The 17,145-nt window shown below is 37.6% G+C and overlaps 1 protein-coding gene across 2 annotated transcripts in view; it reads left to right on the top strand.

Annotated features, from left to right (window-relative positions):
* The window catches only part of POLR3B (polymerase (RNA) III (DNA directed) polypeptide B), a 122,880-nt gene that overhangs the window by 36,557 nt on the left and 69,178 nt on the right, over nucleotides 1-17,145 (top strand). For both annotated transcript variants that reach the window (XM_010853386.1, XM_010853387.1), the window contains exons 12-15: nucleotides 882-1,016; nucleotides 11,294-11,455; nucleotides 14,201-14,401; nucleotides 16,483-16,645. In XM_010853386.1, coding sequence (XP_010851688.1) covers nucleotides 882-1,016; nucleotides 11,294-11,455; nucleotides 14,201-14,401; nucleotides 16,483-16,645 — 661 coding nt within the window. The remainder of the gene's footprint in view (nucleotides 1-881; nucleotides 1,017-11,293; nucleotides 11,456-14,200; nucleotides 14,402-16,482; nucleotides 16,646-17,145) is intronic.

Genomic DNA, 17,145 nt, shown 5'->3' with positions numbered 1-17,145 from the left:
TCTGACAGTGTTTTAGTACCATTCCTGTTATTTATCGCTGCACAGCAAATATTTCCAAAACTTAGTAGCTTGAGATAACTGTTCATTGCTCTCTCTCAGGATTCTCAGGTCTGAAGGGGCTCAGTGATGGGGAAGGAGGTTCTTTTTTTTTTTAATACTTATTTAGCGGCATCAGGTCTTAGTTGTGGCACATAGCTCTAGAGCACATGGGCCTAGTCGTTGGAGCTCACAGGCTCAACTGCATCATGTCATGTGGGATCTTAGTTCTCCAACCAGAGACAGAACCCGTGTCCCCTGCATTAGAAGGAGGATTCTTAACCACTGGACCACCAGGGAGGTCCCAGGAAGGAGGTTCTTGACATGAGTCTTATGAAGTTGCAGACAGATAGCAGCTGAGGGTGGAGTCACCCAAAGGCTTGACTGGGCTGAACATCAAAGATGTGTCATCAGTCACATCTCTTGACTCCTCACTGCCTTTCCAAGTGGCCCTTTTCTCCCCAGCAGAGTATCCTAGACTTCTTATTTGGTGCTTCAGGACTCTTAAAAGGAAAGAAGTGGAAGCTGCTAGTTTACAAGCCAACCCAAAGATGGTGATTAACTCCACCTCTTCATGAAGGAATGGCGTGAAACATATAGGGAGGGAAGGAGTTGATGGTGGTCATCTTTGAAGAAAAACTGCCACAAGTACTGAGTACAAAGATGGAAAGTCATCATCTCAGCTTTTAGAAAGTTTATAGACTGGTTGAATTTTTTGAATAAGGAGAATCGTAACAATTCATTTTTTTCTTAGTTAAATATTATAGCATTGGTTATTTTCTTGAGGCACCTTAAATTTTAACATGTAGAGTCTTAAACATTTTTTTCTAATTTCTGAATTACAGGTTAAAGAATTCAATTTCCGAGCCAAATGTATCTATACTGCAGTGATGGTGAGAAGAGTAATTCTGGCCCAAGGAGATAATAAAGTTGATGACAGAGATTATTATGGTAACAAGAGGTTGGAGTTGGCAGGACAGGTGATTTAACTATTTTATGTCAAATCTTATTTTCCTCAATAAAAGTTAATTTACTATTCATTTTAGATAGGAGGAAGAAACAGTTGAATGGAATATAGGTTTGTATATTGGAATATAAACATTCATACGTGACTTACTATCTCTTTGACTTAAGAATTTCTTGAACTATGAAAACTCTTAGCTCTTTAAATATGTTAGTAGTGTTACCTATATTGTATCTTTTTTGAGATGTTTATTTACTCTCATTGTGTTTAATGCAGAAAGTGATGTATGATATTAAGTAGTATCATTTATTCAGTTAACAGATGTCTATTAAACTTCTACCATGTGCCAGGCATAGTTATACAAGCTGGGTATAGAGGAAAAATAAGACAGACAAAGGTCCCTTTTCTATCTTGGGGCTTAAAAGAAGTGCCTTGATGTGGTGGTCTCTGTTAGTGTCCTACTTAGAGTTTACTAAGTTCTTCAGACTGTAAATTTATGTCTAACTAACTTTGAGACATTTTTGGAACCTATTTCTTCAAATATCTTTTTTATATTATTCTCTCTTGTCCTTCTAACTCCAATTTATCTTGTTTGACCCTTTGATAATGAGGCTCTGTTAATTTTTTTTTTCCCCCAGTTTAGTGCTCTTCTTCAGGTTGGATAATTTCTATTGATCTATTTTCAAGTTCCCTAATTTTTCTTATGTTGTCTGTAACATGCTTACTACACTGATCCAATTAATTTTTTACTTAAGATGTTGTGTTTTCAGTTCTAGAAATTTCATTCTGGTACTTTTAGCTTCTGTTTCTCTACTGAGATTTCTTAATTGTTTATTCATCACAACCATGTTTTCATTTACATCCTTGAACCTTAACAGCTGTTTTAGAATCCTGGTCTCATTCCAACAACTCAGTCATCTTAGAATCAATCTCTTGATTAAATCAGTCAGTTAATTAAATATCTCTTTGGAAAAGTGATATATATTTTAAGCTGAGCCCTCAGACATTCCAGCTGAGACTTGAGAGGAGAATCCAGTCTCACACAATCTCTGGAACTGCATTCTGTTAAGAGACCTGCACGAGCAACATATGTCTTCAGGCAGTGGCCTCATTGGAGGAACTGGAAGAGGACCAGTGTTTCTGGAGTGTGAGGTGTGGGGGTGGTGAGAGAGGACATTGGAGAACTAGCACCATACGCCATGGGAAGGGGTTTGGATTTAATTGCTCCTGCAGTAGAGAATCACAAGAGAGTTATAATCAGGGAAGTGACACCATCAATTTCAGTTTAAAAGATCTTATTTGGAGATGAACCTGTCAAGAAAGTCCGGTTAGGAGACTGTGGCAGTATTCCAGATGAGTGATGGTGGCTGGGATCATAACAGCAGGTATTAATTACCACGTCTAAAATGTAAAAAACTGGAATTATAATTGTATCAGTTTTTTCTGAGAAAAAAATTAACACCTGGCATACTTGGGAAGTTGTTTGGTCAATGGCTAAGGCTAACAGGTGGGCTCTTGGCCACCTTCAGATTGACCACAGTTCAGGGGGTTGATTGTGTGTATCCCTGCCGCCAACAATCCCAAATTTTTACAGATCTTTATAATTGGAAAAGAAATCTTGATGTTCAACTAGTCCTTTAAAAAAAATGTTGGTTGTTTGGAGGACTAAGGAATGGAGTTCAGAGGGGAGAGGAAAAGACTACCCTGTTGCTTAAAAAAATTAGAATTAAAAAGAGGGTTCCCATGTGCAAGAAAACATTGCTTTATAAACAGTGTAAGAACATAAAAGGCATTGTGTTGGCAAAAATGTGTAAAAACAATAGCTGCTAATTTCACACCCCATGGGATGAGGGAGTATGAATGTGCTTCAGCTTTAGATAACAGAGCTGTATCCACTGGCCAGGCAGGTTCACAGAGCCTTCCCTCAGTCTCACTGTCACCAGAGGGCTGGCCGGCTGGCCGCCAATAGAGGTGTTAGCAAAACCTACCGGTTTCAGGCTTAATCTTTGCACCTACCTTTTCTCTTTCGGTAATGTGTTCATTATTTGCCGAGCATTACTCTATTCTTTGTCTGCAGATTTTTTTGTTTCTAATGCAGCTTGCTTTGTATGGGTGAGATATGGAATGGCACCAAAATCCGGCACCCTAGAAAGCCAGGGATTTCCACCCGGTGACAAAAGAATGCCGTCTTGACTTCAGAGATTGCCTAATCCCAGCTGTTCTGATAATGTAATTAAGGCTGCCTAATGTCTTTAATTTTGCAACCAGTTTGTGTGAAAAGGAGAATTTGGCACTCTGAAGGCTTAAACACTAAATAGCAATCTCAAGACGCCTAATTAGAATTCTCTGACATTAAGCTAATTGGTGAAACTGTATTTCAGCAGCTTAACTTCTTTATTAATTTTTTTTTAGCATTTTCATTGAAAATCAATTGATGAGCTGTCAGCATTTTTTCTTAAATATAATTTGCTCTTTAGTGCTCCTGTCTTAGGCAGGCTGAAAGGCCTCATGCCAACAGTGAGAGGTATTGAATATTATAATATCACCAGCATTCCATCCCTTTTCATCATTTTACTCTTGACCTAAATAGTGTGGCTTATTGTGGGAATAGGCCTTGTAGCTTCTTACTGCTCTGTGAACTGGAGCACATTATTTCTCTTATGAAGAAATTTGAAGGGTGGAGAAATTTATTAATGAGGCCGTAGTTTTGTTGAGTGTGCTCTTACTCTTTACTTGTTTAGTACTGGAGCATTTCCTTGTACTTGAATCAGGGGGCTACAACAAATTCATCTAGGATCCCCAAAAAAACTTTGTTGCAATTTGAGACACAAAAGTCTTAAGTGTAAGGGACTAATTAAAACAGAGCTGAGCTTTTGTGGTTAAAGGTTAAGGGCATTTGCTTCTGTTCAGGATACTTATTCAAGTCCCTTTGCCAGTTTCCACAGGAAGTTGCTGAAATGGGCCTGTCCATCCCTCTCTTTCCCTGCACCTGCTTCCATTCCCATATTCTTTTTCATGAAGGAAACTGCTGGGTCTGAGTGGAAGAAAAGATTAAGCTCTCAGAGGAGGAAGTTTTCTTTTTAGAACACTTCTGACATGGTAAATCAAGGACCCTGGCTTTCCCATCTGCAAAGTTGATTTTGTAGAAAAGTGGAAGGATGTGTCTTTTATCTTAAGGGAGAAGAGTATAAACTCACGTTCTACCTAGGAAATGCTTTCTTCCACAGTGGCTGGAAGAGACGACTCATTGGCTTTCATGTCTTCTAAATTATGAATCAAAAAACTACCTGTGGGTTGTAAACATTCAAGAATACAGTGTGGAATTTGGAAAATCTTTAGCTTATAAGATTTTCCTGAACTTCAGAATTCCTGAATTATGTAAGGAGTGCATATATAATGTCCTCCGATACTACATTATTGTGCTAGGTAGCTTAAATTACATATATATCCAACTGTTTTATTCCTCTATAAAGGAATAAAAAACAAATGTAATTGATTTTTCAGGGGAATTTAAGTAGTTGTAATTTTATGTTTGATTATTGAAGAAGTATGCCTATTATTTTTTGGTCATAAGCCATTTACTTAGTTTTGTGAACTGTCTATAAGTGGTGTTCTGGTTTTGTCTGTTGCTGCATTGTATGGTATCTATCTCAAAACTTAAGACAACCACCGCTGTCTTAAGTGGCTTAAGACAGCCACCATTTTGTTATATCTCACGATTTTGTGGGTCAGGAATTCAGGCAAGATCCAGCTGTGTAACTCTTCTGTATCACATGGAGCTCAGTTGGTAGTGTTGTGCTGGAGGTGCCGGGATGCCTGGAAGGCTGGGCTCAGCTCCGTCTTGACCATGGCAGCACTGTGACATCAGAGTGGCTCAGGACTCAAGTGGTTTCCCATGCACAGGAGAATCTGCGTGACCTTAATGAGTTCATCTTAAAAGTCACATCTTCACTAACTTTATTGGAGAAAAAGCAGTCACAGCCCTTGCCTGAATTGGGGCAGTAGGAGACATAGCAAGCAGAGATTTGGGCAAAATTTATCTACATTATCTTGAGATTTTCTCCCAAGATTAAGTGGGTAGTGGATTTGAGGATGTAAATTTTATTTGTGGTTATCTCCTTTCTGTGACTTTCCCCTCACTTTCCAGCTACTGTGGTGGCTGGTATCTTCTCCCTCTGATCCTTCTATCCAGTAAGACTGTGGGTCTTTCTCTGAGTTTTAGCTTCTAATGTCACCTGGACCCTTTTTGCTAATGTCTTCTACCCTTAGTTGAAAAGCCTTCAAAATGGAAATGCACTTTTGATAACTGTCAAGTTTCCTCCAGTTTCTGTCTGCATTTACTCTGCAGTGCTGTCAAATAGTTTTAATGTTTTGTCCAGAGTTTATAATTTTTATCAACAAATGAGTCTCATAGGAGCTACTCCCATCAATTCTGAAACAGAACCATTCTAGTCTATTTTTATGACTTTCTGTTCCCCATCCCATTGATTTGTTTTCCATGGTTAACATGGTTTAATGTCATTTATTTTCTAATTTTTAACATAAACAGTAAAAGTAAAAATGTCACATATATGTAAGTTATGAAGGTGACAAATTAAATCACCTCGAATCCACTATCAGTTTAAGTAATTCTTAATAATTGACCACTAATTGCCATTTCATTTACTTATATATTTCTTCCGTACTCTGTCCTTTTCTTTCTCCTACTACCCTGAATTTGTGTACTTATTGTTTTCTTTTTTATTGTATCATTTATTTAAAAATTTTAAAATATTTATTACAGTGTGTTTTGCTTTTTTTTATTGCAGTATAGTTTATTTAGTCTTGTGTTTAAGATGTACAGCAAAGTGATTCAGTTATATATGTGTGTGTGTGTGAGAGTATACTATATTTATATTCCTTCTCAGATTATTTTTCCATTTTAGGTTATTACAAGATACTGCATGTAATTCCCTGTGCTATACAGCAGGTCCTTGTTGTTTATCTGTTTTATATATTGAGTCTGTATCTGTTCATCGTAGCTCCTAATTTATCCTCTCCCCACCCTTTCCTTTTTGGTAACCTTAAGTTTGTTTTCTGCATCTGTGACTGTATTTCTATTTTGTAAACAGGTTCATTTGTACCATTATTTTAGATTCCACGTGTATCATACTGAGTGAAGTAAGTCGGACAGAGAAAACAACTATCGTATGATATCACTTATGTGTAGAATGTTTTAATTTCATTCTTTTACATGCACCTGTCCTGTTTTCCCAACACAACTTATTGAAAAGACTGTTTTTTCTCCACTGTGTGTTCTTAAATATGTTTGGCTGCACTGCGTGACATGTGGGATCTTAGTGCACCCACCAGGGATCAAACCCACACCCCTTGCACTGGAAGTCTGGAAGCATAACCAGTGGACTGCCAGGGAAGTTCCCCTATTGTGTATTCTTGCTTCCTTTGTCATAAATTAATTGGCCATAAGCGTGTGGGTTTATTTCTGGGCTTTCTGTTCTATTCCAATGATCTCTGTATTTTATGCTAGTGCCATACTGTTTTGATTATTGTAGCTTTGTAGTATAGTCTGAATTCAGGGCGTCTGATCCCTTCAGCTGTGTTCTTTCTCAACATTGTTTTTTATTAAAACAGTTCAAAAGTTTCTCTCTTTAAATGTGATGATTTAGTTGCTAAGTTGTGTCTGACTGTTGTGACCCCATGGACTGTAGCCTTCCAGGTTCCTCTGTCCGTGGGATTCTCCAGGCAAGAATACTAGAGTAGGTTGCCATTTCCTTCTCATTGGGATCTTCCTGACCCAGGAATTGAACCCAGGTCTCTTCCATTGCAGGCAGCTTCTTTACTGACTGAGCTACAATGGAAGCCCCATATTTTTTAAATAAAGATTTCTTTAAAATTTTTATTTTTGGCTGCACTGGGTCTCTCTGCTGCACACAGTCTTTCTCTAGTTGTGGTGAGTAGGGCTGCTCTCCACTTACAGTGCATGGGCTTCTCATCATGGTGGTTTCTCTTGTGGAGTATGGAGTCTAGATATGAGGGCTTGGTTGCTCCTCAGCATGTGGGATCTTCTGGACCAGGGACTGAGCCCATGCCCCCTGCATTCTCAGGTGAATTCTTAACCACTGGACCACCAGGGACGTTCCCTTAGGATTGTTTTGGCTATTTGGGATCTTGTTTCCATACAAGTTTTAAAATTACTGGTTCTGGGTCTCTGAAAATTGCCATTCGTAATTTGGTAGGGATTGCACTGCATCTATAGTTTGCCTTGGGTAGTATGGTTGTTAACAGTATTGATTCTTCCAGTCTAAGAGCTCAGTATTATTTTTGTATGTTTGAGTTTTATAAGAATAGATTCATATCATATACATTCTTTTGCAACTTTTTTCTTCACTTAACATTGCTTTAAAGATTCATCTATATTGTTTCATGTCACTGCATTTCACCTTCACATTCAATGTGTAAAGGTATAATACAAATGATAAATAACCCTTTATCCATCCTACTTATCAAGGCTATTGTATGACTTTTCTTTTTTTAAAAAATTAACCTTCTTATTCATATTTTCTCTATGAAAGAGTTTCTGCAAATAGGATTGTCCAGTCATGGAATCGAGTTAAACCTTCAGCTTAACTGAAGAGTGTCAAACTAGTTTCCCAAGTATTTGTACATTGCATTGTATGTAAGACCTGATGGTCTCTATCCCGTGACTTAGTGTGAAAGTTGAAAAATTTTAGTTTTGTCTAGTGGGTGCAATGGAGAAGGCAATGGCACCCCACTCCAGTACTCTTGCCTGGAAAATCCCATGGACGGAGGAGCCTGGTGGGCTGCAGTCCATGGGGTTGCTAAGAGTTGGACACAACTGAGCAACTTCACTTTCACTTTTCACTTTCATGCATTGGAGAAGGAAATGGCAACCCACTCCAGTGTTCTTGCCTGGAGAATCCCAGGGACGGGGGAGCCTGGTGGGCTGCCGTCTCTGGGGTCGCACAGAGTCGGACATGACTGAAGCGACTTAGCAGTAGCAGCAGCAGTGGATGCAAAGTGCTATCTCCTTGTGGGCTTAATTTGCATTTCCTTCATTGCTAATGAAGTTGAGTCTTTATGTTTCATGTACTTATTGATCATTTCTACTTTTTTCTTAAATATCTTTTGGGTTGTTTGTATTTTCCTTAATTTTAAGATTATATGGGTGTACTTTGGATCCAGTTTTTTATGAGTTACATGTGTTGCTGGTATCTTCTTCCAGTTTGTATTTTTTTTACTATTATGGGATCTTTTAATTATAGAAGTTTGTAATTTTAATTGCATTCAATTTTGTCAGTCCTTTCTTCTTTTCAGTTGTACTTCTTATACTTCAAACTTATGCCTTTGTTATTTGTTCTTTAGTCTATCTGGAATGGATTTTTGTGTGTAGAGTGAAGTAAGGAAAGGAGTTTCATTTGTTTTTTTTTTGTTTTGTTTTGTTTTTTAATTTTTTTTTATTTTTAAATTTTATTTTATTTTTAAACTTTACAATATTGTATTGGTTCTGCCATATATCAAAATGAATCCGCCGCAGGCATACATGTGTTCCCCATCCTGAACCCTCCTTCCTGTTCCCTTCCCATACCATCCCTCTGGGTCGTCCCAGTGCACCAGCCCCAAGCATCCATGAAATGAATAACTGATTTCCCTAGCATCATTTATTTGTAGTCTTTCATTTCCTTACAGATCTAAAATGCTAAATGCTAAAATAAAATGTCTTTACCATATAACGAATTTTAATATACGTGTTGTTATATTTCTGGACTTTTTGTTCTGTTGATTGGTAAGTTTATCTATACATTAATCAGTTCACTTGCCTTCTTTTTCAGGATTGTCTGTCTGCTCTAGAGTCTTAGCTTTTCCATATTAATTTTAGAGTTAGCCTCCATTTTCATTAAAAACCTAGGGATTTTGATTAGTTGCACTGGAATTGTAAATCAATTTGGGGAAAACTAGTAATCTTAAAATAGTCTTCTCATCCATGAATATTTTCTTCGTTTAGGTTTTCTTTGATGTCTTTCAATAAAGATTTGTAATTTTCTCCATGAAAGCTTTGCACCTCTTTTGTTAGACTTACTCCTTAGTTATGTTAGGGGTTTATTTTGGTAGATATTTGTAATATAAATATTAATAAGAAAAACCTCAAACCTATATAAAAATTAGCTTCCATGTTTTAATCACACATCTTTGGCTATCATCAATAGAAGTTAATCTCGTTTTATCTATGTCCTCTTCAACTCTTTTCCTACTCCCCCCATTCCACAAATTCAGTTGTTTAAACAAATCCAAACCATCAAATCATTTTAGCATTTCAAATAATCAAATCACATTGTGTAAGTACTTAAAAATGTGTCTCTAAAAGATATAATTTTTAAAAATCATAACATCATTTTCACACATAAAATTTTTAAAGAATAAATTGCTTAATGTCATTAAGCATCAATATCATCACTCATCAAATTTGAATATTATATATTCAGATTTCCCTGATTTCTTTATATTGTTGTTTAAAGTAGGATTATTCAAATAGAATCCAAACATGTTTCACATACTGCATTCAGTTGATGTCTCTTAAATTCCTTTTTTTCAGTATGTATTCTGTGTGTGTCTGTCTGTCTTTGAAAAAACGACCTTTTTTGGTTTTGCTTCTATGCCTCTCTCAGTGTGAGTTACCTTTGCCCGGGATCCTCGGCAGAAGGGTTTCCTGCCTTTTCTCCAGTGACTTAAGGGTTTCTTCTCATGTAAGAGGAAGTCCAGGGAAGTAGATAGAGTTTTGTTGCTTGTTGCAACAAAGGGGTCGTTCTCAGGTCTTCTTTCTCTTTCCAGTCTTTCCTGAGCATTCATGGAATGAACTTGCAAGTATGGATCCTGTCGTGTCTGGAGCGAGGAAGAATTCTAAGCTTTCGGGATAACTCACGTTTGGCATTGTAGCAGTCCTGAACATTTTAGCTGATGTCCTCTTTTACGGCACACTCCTGCTCTGTCACGTGTCCCATCTCTCCTTAGAGAGGCTTGACGCCTTTGCAGTTTAGTTCCCCTGGTTGCCTTACAACTTACCTCTTGGTTAGAGTCAAGAAGTTTTATGATTTTGTAGATTCATCTTTTTTAAAAAAGGTTATCAGGGTGGGAAGGATGTTGTCTTGTGGCTTTCTGCATTCTAGGTGGAAGCAGAACTTGTAAAATCTTTCTTAAGCTTTCCCCTTCCCCTCCAAGGTGTAATCTCCAACCTGATTTTTATGGTGTTTGTGTCTTTCCTTTTCATTTTGCCTGCTAGTTATCCTTCCTAAACAATATAGCTGATTATTGTGCTGGGTTTTGAACCCTATATAGAGTCACATTATATATATTCTTTTGGATCTGGCTTCTTTCACTCGATATTATATTTTTAAGATTTAGCCGTAAAAAAAAAAAAAAAAGATTTAGCCTTGATTTTGTGGCCAGTAATTTTTTTGTCCATTTTCAATGCTCTGTAGTATTCTGTTATATGAATATACTACAATTTGTCTAACTAAATAGTGTTTTTATGGTATCCAGTTTTTAACTGACACAAATAGTGCTGCTTTGAACATCTTGTATATGTACTGTGATGCACATAAAGACATTTCTGTAGGGTAGTGATTCTCAGGGGTACCCTTCCCCCACCAGCAACAGTGGCATTCCTAGAACTTGTTAGAAATGAAAATTCTTGGGTTCTACCATAGACTTATGGAAGCAGATACCAGAGGGGTGTGGCCAGCAATTTGTGTTTTAATAATCCCTCAATGTGATTACATGCAGGTTAAAGTTTGAGAACCATGGCTATAGAGGATGTCCTTATGAGAGGAACTTTGGGGCCTAGGGATGGGCAGAAACTACAAACTGGTTGTTAGTAGTTACACCAGTTCCATTTTTACCAGTGATGCAGGAAGGTTCAAATGGCACCCATCCTTGGTGCTGGCAGAATTTTTAATATTAATTCTTCTCCCCTGATCTTTTATGGGTTTTAATAGTCTTTATTTGTGAAGTTAAAAATTAGGTCAGTGGAAACTTAGTCTGGGAGTGGCTGGTCTAAATGTCTTTGAATGCAGGGATTATGTCATCATCTTCGCTTGTATTTTCAACACCAAGCATAGTGATAAGTACATATATAAGTACATTTAAAATGTGTTTTCCCCAGTTTTAAGCAGTTTTTCCATCAGTTTTTTTAAACAAAGTTTAATAAAGACCTAAAATTTAGTAAATAAGCTAGTGATGCATTTTGAAAGTTTACCATATACTTTTTTTTTTCTTTAGCTTTTATCTCTTCTTTTTGAAGATTTGTTCAAAAAATTTAATTCTGAAATGAAGAAGATTGCAGATCAGGTGATTCCTAAACAAAGAGCAGCCCAGTTTGATGTCGTGAAACACATGCGTCAGGACCAGATTACCAATGGCATGGTGAATGCCATTTCAACTGTAAGTCTTTGATCCCTCGGGCAGAGTTTTGTAACTTATTTGTACATCTGTTCAGTGGGAAATTTAAAGTATTTTGAGAATCTAGGTGGGGAAAAAAAAATTTATAATATACATGTATATTTATTTGAGGATGCTACAAGTCACAAATTTTCTTCTTTGAAATATCTGCAGTTGAAATCAGTAGAAATTTTGCTGCTATATGACTGTATTGCCAAATTATAGTTCCTGTTACAATTTACTGAGGCAATAAGGAAATAGATACACTCTTCCATAAAGGAAAAAATCTTTCAGTTTAACCATTAATAACCATTCTTTCAATGGGTACTTTACCCCATTTTTTCTGTAATAAAGCTGACATATTGCAAGTAGGTTTACTAATGACAACTTTTGTCCGAAACATTGTAAAACGTTTCATTGCACTGTGGGTTCATAGTCCTCAAAGGGCTCTCAGCTGTTCTCATGTGAGCAGTGAATTCAGGCCTCAGCAGCTGCTGTGTATTCAGGGCCTCTGGCTGTTCATCAGGGGTTATCAGATAGGTTTTTGCTCCCTTTCTTAAAGCGTAACATCTATAGGTCTATCTGATAAAGTCTGGTTCACGTTTTGTATGCCAGACATAAAATTAGTTTTATGGATGGGATTTGGTCCCAACAAAAGAAGAGTATATCAGCAGCTGACTTGCCGCCCTGTCTGACTTGAGAAATGTGCAGCAGGTCTGTGTGAGCAGCCCCCACTGTGACAGCTCCATCCAGACTGGAGGCGGCCTGGCCTCTGTGCCTCTCTGGGCCCGTCACAGTCGTGAGGCCCAAACTTGTCTGGAAGTAGATTCCTGGATATTTGAAAAGAAGCCTCCAAAGAGCACTCAAACACACTTTGTTAGAGTGACTTTTCCTTGCTTTCTGACGCTTTATTTTCAGGTCAGAATAGCTGTTTTGAGTAGTTGTATTGCCCCCAAATGACACCTTATTAACTCTGGGAGCAGACTGCTTATTAGGAGAATCAGTAGTGGGCCTTGTTGTGGGTGAACACCAATCTGTAGGCAACTGGAAAAAGATGGGTTCCATTGTTGAGACTTCACCTTCCAGGACAGAGGGTCTGAGTTCAACTCCTGGTCAGGGACCTAAGATCCCACATGTCTAGTAGCCAAAAAACAAAAAATATAGAACAGAAGCAATATTGTAACAAATTCAATAAAGCCTTAAAGGTGGTCCACATAAAAAAATCTTAAAAATTGTGAGTGTTGTCATATGTAGAATATTTTCAACAAATAAATTTTCTCAGAGGAGCAGTTTTAGCCCTTTGTTTCTCCTCTCTCCCTTTTTAAAAAAAAGAATATTGGAACAAATTATCTTGCTGAATGTCTTGACTTCATCCCCATCTACTTCTTATTTGCCAGCAGCTGCTTAGTTCTCTGCTGAATGTTTGTGTATCTTCCTTGCTCTTCTTGGTCATAAGTCAGTTCACTAGGTTCATTCTCATTCAAAGCATACAAGGAGTTAACTGAGCAGTATGAGGAGTTAACTTGTGAGATAAACGTGTTTGCTCTGTTTCTCTGCTTTGTAATGCATTGTTTCTTCCTAGGTTTTAGCTTTTTTCCACTCTATCAAAACTCAAGTTTTTGAAGTGATAGATCTTCACTGTAATAGTGACTAAACTTTAGTTTGTGAGGAGCTCCTCTGAAGTCACATATTTAAATTCAGACAGATGAATTTTTCTACTGGGAAGGATTTTAATCTGGTATCTGGGAATCCGCCCCTGAAATTGAATTAAAAATTTGTATTTGTGGTCCTGTGTGCATTTTTCTCAAGAGAACAGTCATAGCTTTCATTAGATTATCAAAAGGAAAACGAAGAACCACTATTTAGCAGGTTTAAGTTTTTTCCCTTTTGAATCAGAAATATTGAATCAATCATTTTTTGACATTTTATTTTCTACTTTGTTTTTTCTTTGCATACTGTTTTCTGTTAATTCATGTTACCATGAGTTGAAAATTTGATTCCTAACCTTGATCTTTAAATTATCCTTGAGAATATTTAATGTGTACAATTAATGCTTCTGTAAAATAATATATTTAATGTATTTCAGTACTTCTAATGCATTTGAAGTAAAGTAAATTTAAGGCTTAAGATTTATTTCATATAAATCTATTTTAAGATTGACATGATAACCAAAGAAGATATATTTATTAATGTGAATATGTGTAATTTTTATCCTTGATTAAGAAGCCTATACTTATTCATTTTCCCTGATAACTGCTATTAGAGTCTTTTTTTTTCTCTTGCTATATTTTTCTCTAATTAAAACTAATTTTGGAAGGCATCCAGATAACGGCACATTCCAACATGAAATTATCTCTTTGAGCTTCAGGCTCATTTTACCTTAAATATGTGTAGAAATTGGTAGTATTCTATTAGTTAGCTTATTGCTTCCAGTGAAAATCTCTGGTTGAACTGGCTTGTTCAGAATGTAATTAGTTCTTTAGGAAATACCTGCTCTGATGTGATAATGTCAATCCATTGAAACATTCTGAGGTTGGTTGCTAGATATAGGTAATATTCCTTAAATTCCTATAAAACCCCAGTGAGTAACTTGGCTAGATTTTAATTGTGATTTTTGATTTCTGAATATATATCATGACTCTAATTTCACAAATAAGCAGTTCCTGTGCAGAGCCTCTCAGAATGACTTCAGGGTGTCAGGCAGCACAAGCGGTCCGGGGTAGTCTCATGTCTGTCCTCTCTCTTCAGGGCAATTGGTCTCTAAAGAGATTTAAAATGGATCGCCAGGGTGTGACTCAGGTGCTGTCTCGCTTGTCATATATATCCGCACTGGGGATGATGACGAGAATCTCTTCCCAGTTCGAGAAAACAAGAAAAGTGAGTGGTCCTCGATCCCTCCAGCCATCGCAGTGGGGCATGCTGTGCCCTTCAGACACTCCTGAAGGAGAGGTAAGGTCCCTGAGGGTCTCCACTGTGTCAGAGGTAATGGCTGTTCTGCTCCTGTCCCGTTCCCCCCAGGCTGTATCCTCTCTGGGGTCAGCCATTTATCTGTCAGAGAAGTGTTGATGCAGCCTGTGAGAACATCAGTGTCATTCCCAAACAGTACCTCCAGAAGCCTTTGATTTACTATTAATAGCTCACCTAAAGAGGGGATTCCCTGGTGGCCCAGAGGTAAAGAATCCGCCTGCAATACGGGAGACCTGGGTTCAATCCTTGGGTTGGTACGGTGTCCTGGAGAAGGGTATGGCCACCCACTGTAGTATTCTTGCCTGGAGAATTCCATGGACAGAGAAGCCTGGCAGGGTACAGTCCAGGGGTTGCAAAAGACTCAGACACGACTGAGTAACACTTTTACTTTCTTTTCTCACCTAAAGAGACATATGGGCCAAATTTTCTTGCTTGTTTTATTTTATCCCAAGAGTCAAACCACTCAGTGAATAAGGGATAAGAATAGGAAGGAAAATTGGGAGACTCATCACCTTTGCTCACGAGGAGCTCTTTTTAAACAACTCCTTATTTTCCTTGACTCTTCTTAGAGGACGTCAAAGTCATAGCTGCAGCCATCCAGAAGCATACAGTCCAAGACTTAAAGTGGATTCCTGCTTACTTATATAGGAAATGTAAGCAGTTACCTAAACACTAAACCAAGGAGTTTAAATTGGTTTACATCAAGACACCAGCTACTTCCTGTGTCATGGCTCTTTCTCCTTTGTGTTAGCTAAGTGTTAGTCTGGTGGAAGGAACCATGTTAGGTTCACCATTGTATCCCAGGCTCCTCAGTCCAGAGCCTCATTCTGAGTAGAGGTCCCATAAATATATGCTGAATGAATAAATTACTTAATTAGGACAAGTAAAAGATGTATGTTTCGAAGTATAGGAATTTGTTATGACTTGGGAGAGGTGAAAAATAGAAGTCTATACAGGGTTATAATTTTTAGAAATTATCATTTTTCTCCTAATTTATTTTAAACCACATGGAAAGTCATGCTAAAATTGTGCTGCTTGTCAAATTTGCCTAGTGTATACATCTTGAGCTTTGGGACACCAAGTTCCCCAGAGCTTGCTTCAGCTAATCTCATAAAGAAACTGTTTTGTGTATCACTACAAAAGATGGTTTTTAAGAATTAAAGATGTAATCTTTAAATATCACATGTGTCTCAAGTGGCTTTTTTTTTTCTTAATTTGTTGTATTAAGTCCTTCTTTATGTTTGCTTTAAATTTTTTTCATGGGTTGTGTAGAAGTTTAAAAGAATGTTTTTTCATCTCCTTTTTACTTTGGAATAATTTTAGATATACCAAAAAAATTCCAAAAGTAGTGCAGAGAGTTTCCATGATCGTTCACCTAGATTCCCTAAATGTGATGTCTTATGTAACTATAGTATGTAATTATATTTATCAACCTCATGAAATTAGCATTGGTAACAGTATTGTAGTCTCTAGACCTTATTCAGATTTTGCCAATCGTCCTGTTTTTTCTGATCCCAAGATTGCACTTTCAGTTGTCAAGTTTCCTTAGTCTCTTAATCTGGAGCAGTTTGTTCAGCCTTTCTTTATTTTTTAAGACCAAGAAGCTTATAGAGTACTGGCCAGTTATTTTGCAGACTCACTCTTATTTCAGGCCAGAAGTTTTATGTTCATGTGTTCACAATTATCAGTGTTTTTCTTTACTCTTTTTACACAACATCATCTAAATGACTATGATATACTATTGTTGGGAAATAAAAATTTAGGTAAATCAGTTTCTTTGGGGAGGGGACATTTATAATGCCATCTCATTTCCAGTTCAAATAGTACTGAGCATTTCTGTGGCTAAATCTATATTTATATCTTTGCTTGTGACTTTAGTATCAGTTCCTCTGAAATAAAGGGTAGGTGCCTCCTTCAGGCTTTGTGTGAACCTCCGAAGTGTTCCCTGTGAGGCTGCACTTCTGTGCCTTGTTGCCAGCAGAGTGGTGAGCTATATTCAGACACAGACCGTATTTTGTGTTGTTCGTGTTCATTCTTAGACATGACTATCTTTTGTTTTTTAGGCATGTGGTTTGGTTAAAAACTTGGCCCTTATGACACACATCACGACTGACATGGAAGATGGACCCATTGTCAAATTAGCCAGTAACTTGGGAGTAGAAGATGTGAACTTATTGTGTGGGGAAGAGCTCTCTTACCCAAATGTGTTTCTTGTCTTCCTCAATGGTGAGTCTGTTGGGGAGGCATGTTGATCCTAAACAATCTGTGGGGGAAGGGGAAGGAATTGACTATGTATTTAAAGCACAAATATACTTTTAATTCTGCAGTCAAATTCTCTGCCACTGAGCTCTACTCCCTAAATATACCTTAGTTCTGGATCCAGGTTGGCCTTAACTGAAAGGTAGAAAAAATGGTAACAAACACTTCTTCCATTGACTGGGTCACCCAGGTTCTGAGATGATTTGGCTGTCAGAGCTAAAGGTAAAGGTGCAGAGACCCTGTGGCAGCTGCCAGTGTATCCTCAGTGGAACGAGGTTCAACATGATATTCTTAAGTTCAAGTTAAATATGTGAGGTGTTCTGCAGAAATAATCAGGTCAGCCCTTAGAGTGAGATGACTTGTCTTCAGCCACTGAGTGAGTGAGTGTCAGCAGGCTCTGCAGGAGGGTCCCTTTCCTTCCGCTCCATCTCTATGTGCTGCTGTCTCACACCCTCCCCATCCCCTCA

Source organism: Bison bison, unplaced genomic scaffold (assembly GCF_000754665.1).
Source record: "Bison bison bison isolate TAMUID 2011002044 unplaced genomic scaffold, Bison_UMD1.0 scf7180017864327, whole genome shotgun sequence".
NCBI classification, from domain to species: domain Eukaryota; kingdom Metazoa; phylum Chordata; class Mammalia; order Artiodactyla; family Bovidae; genus Bison; species Bison bison.
The sequence above is the reverse complement of the archived record's forward strand: the minus strand, read 5'-3'. Positions and strand labels throughout refer to the sequence as shown.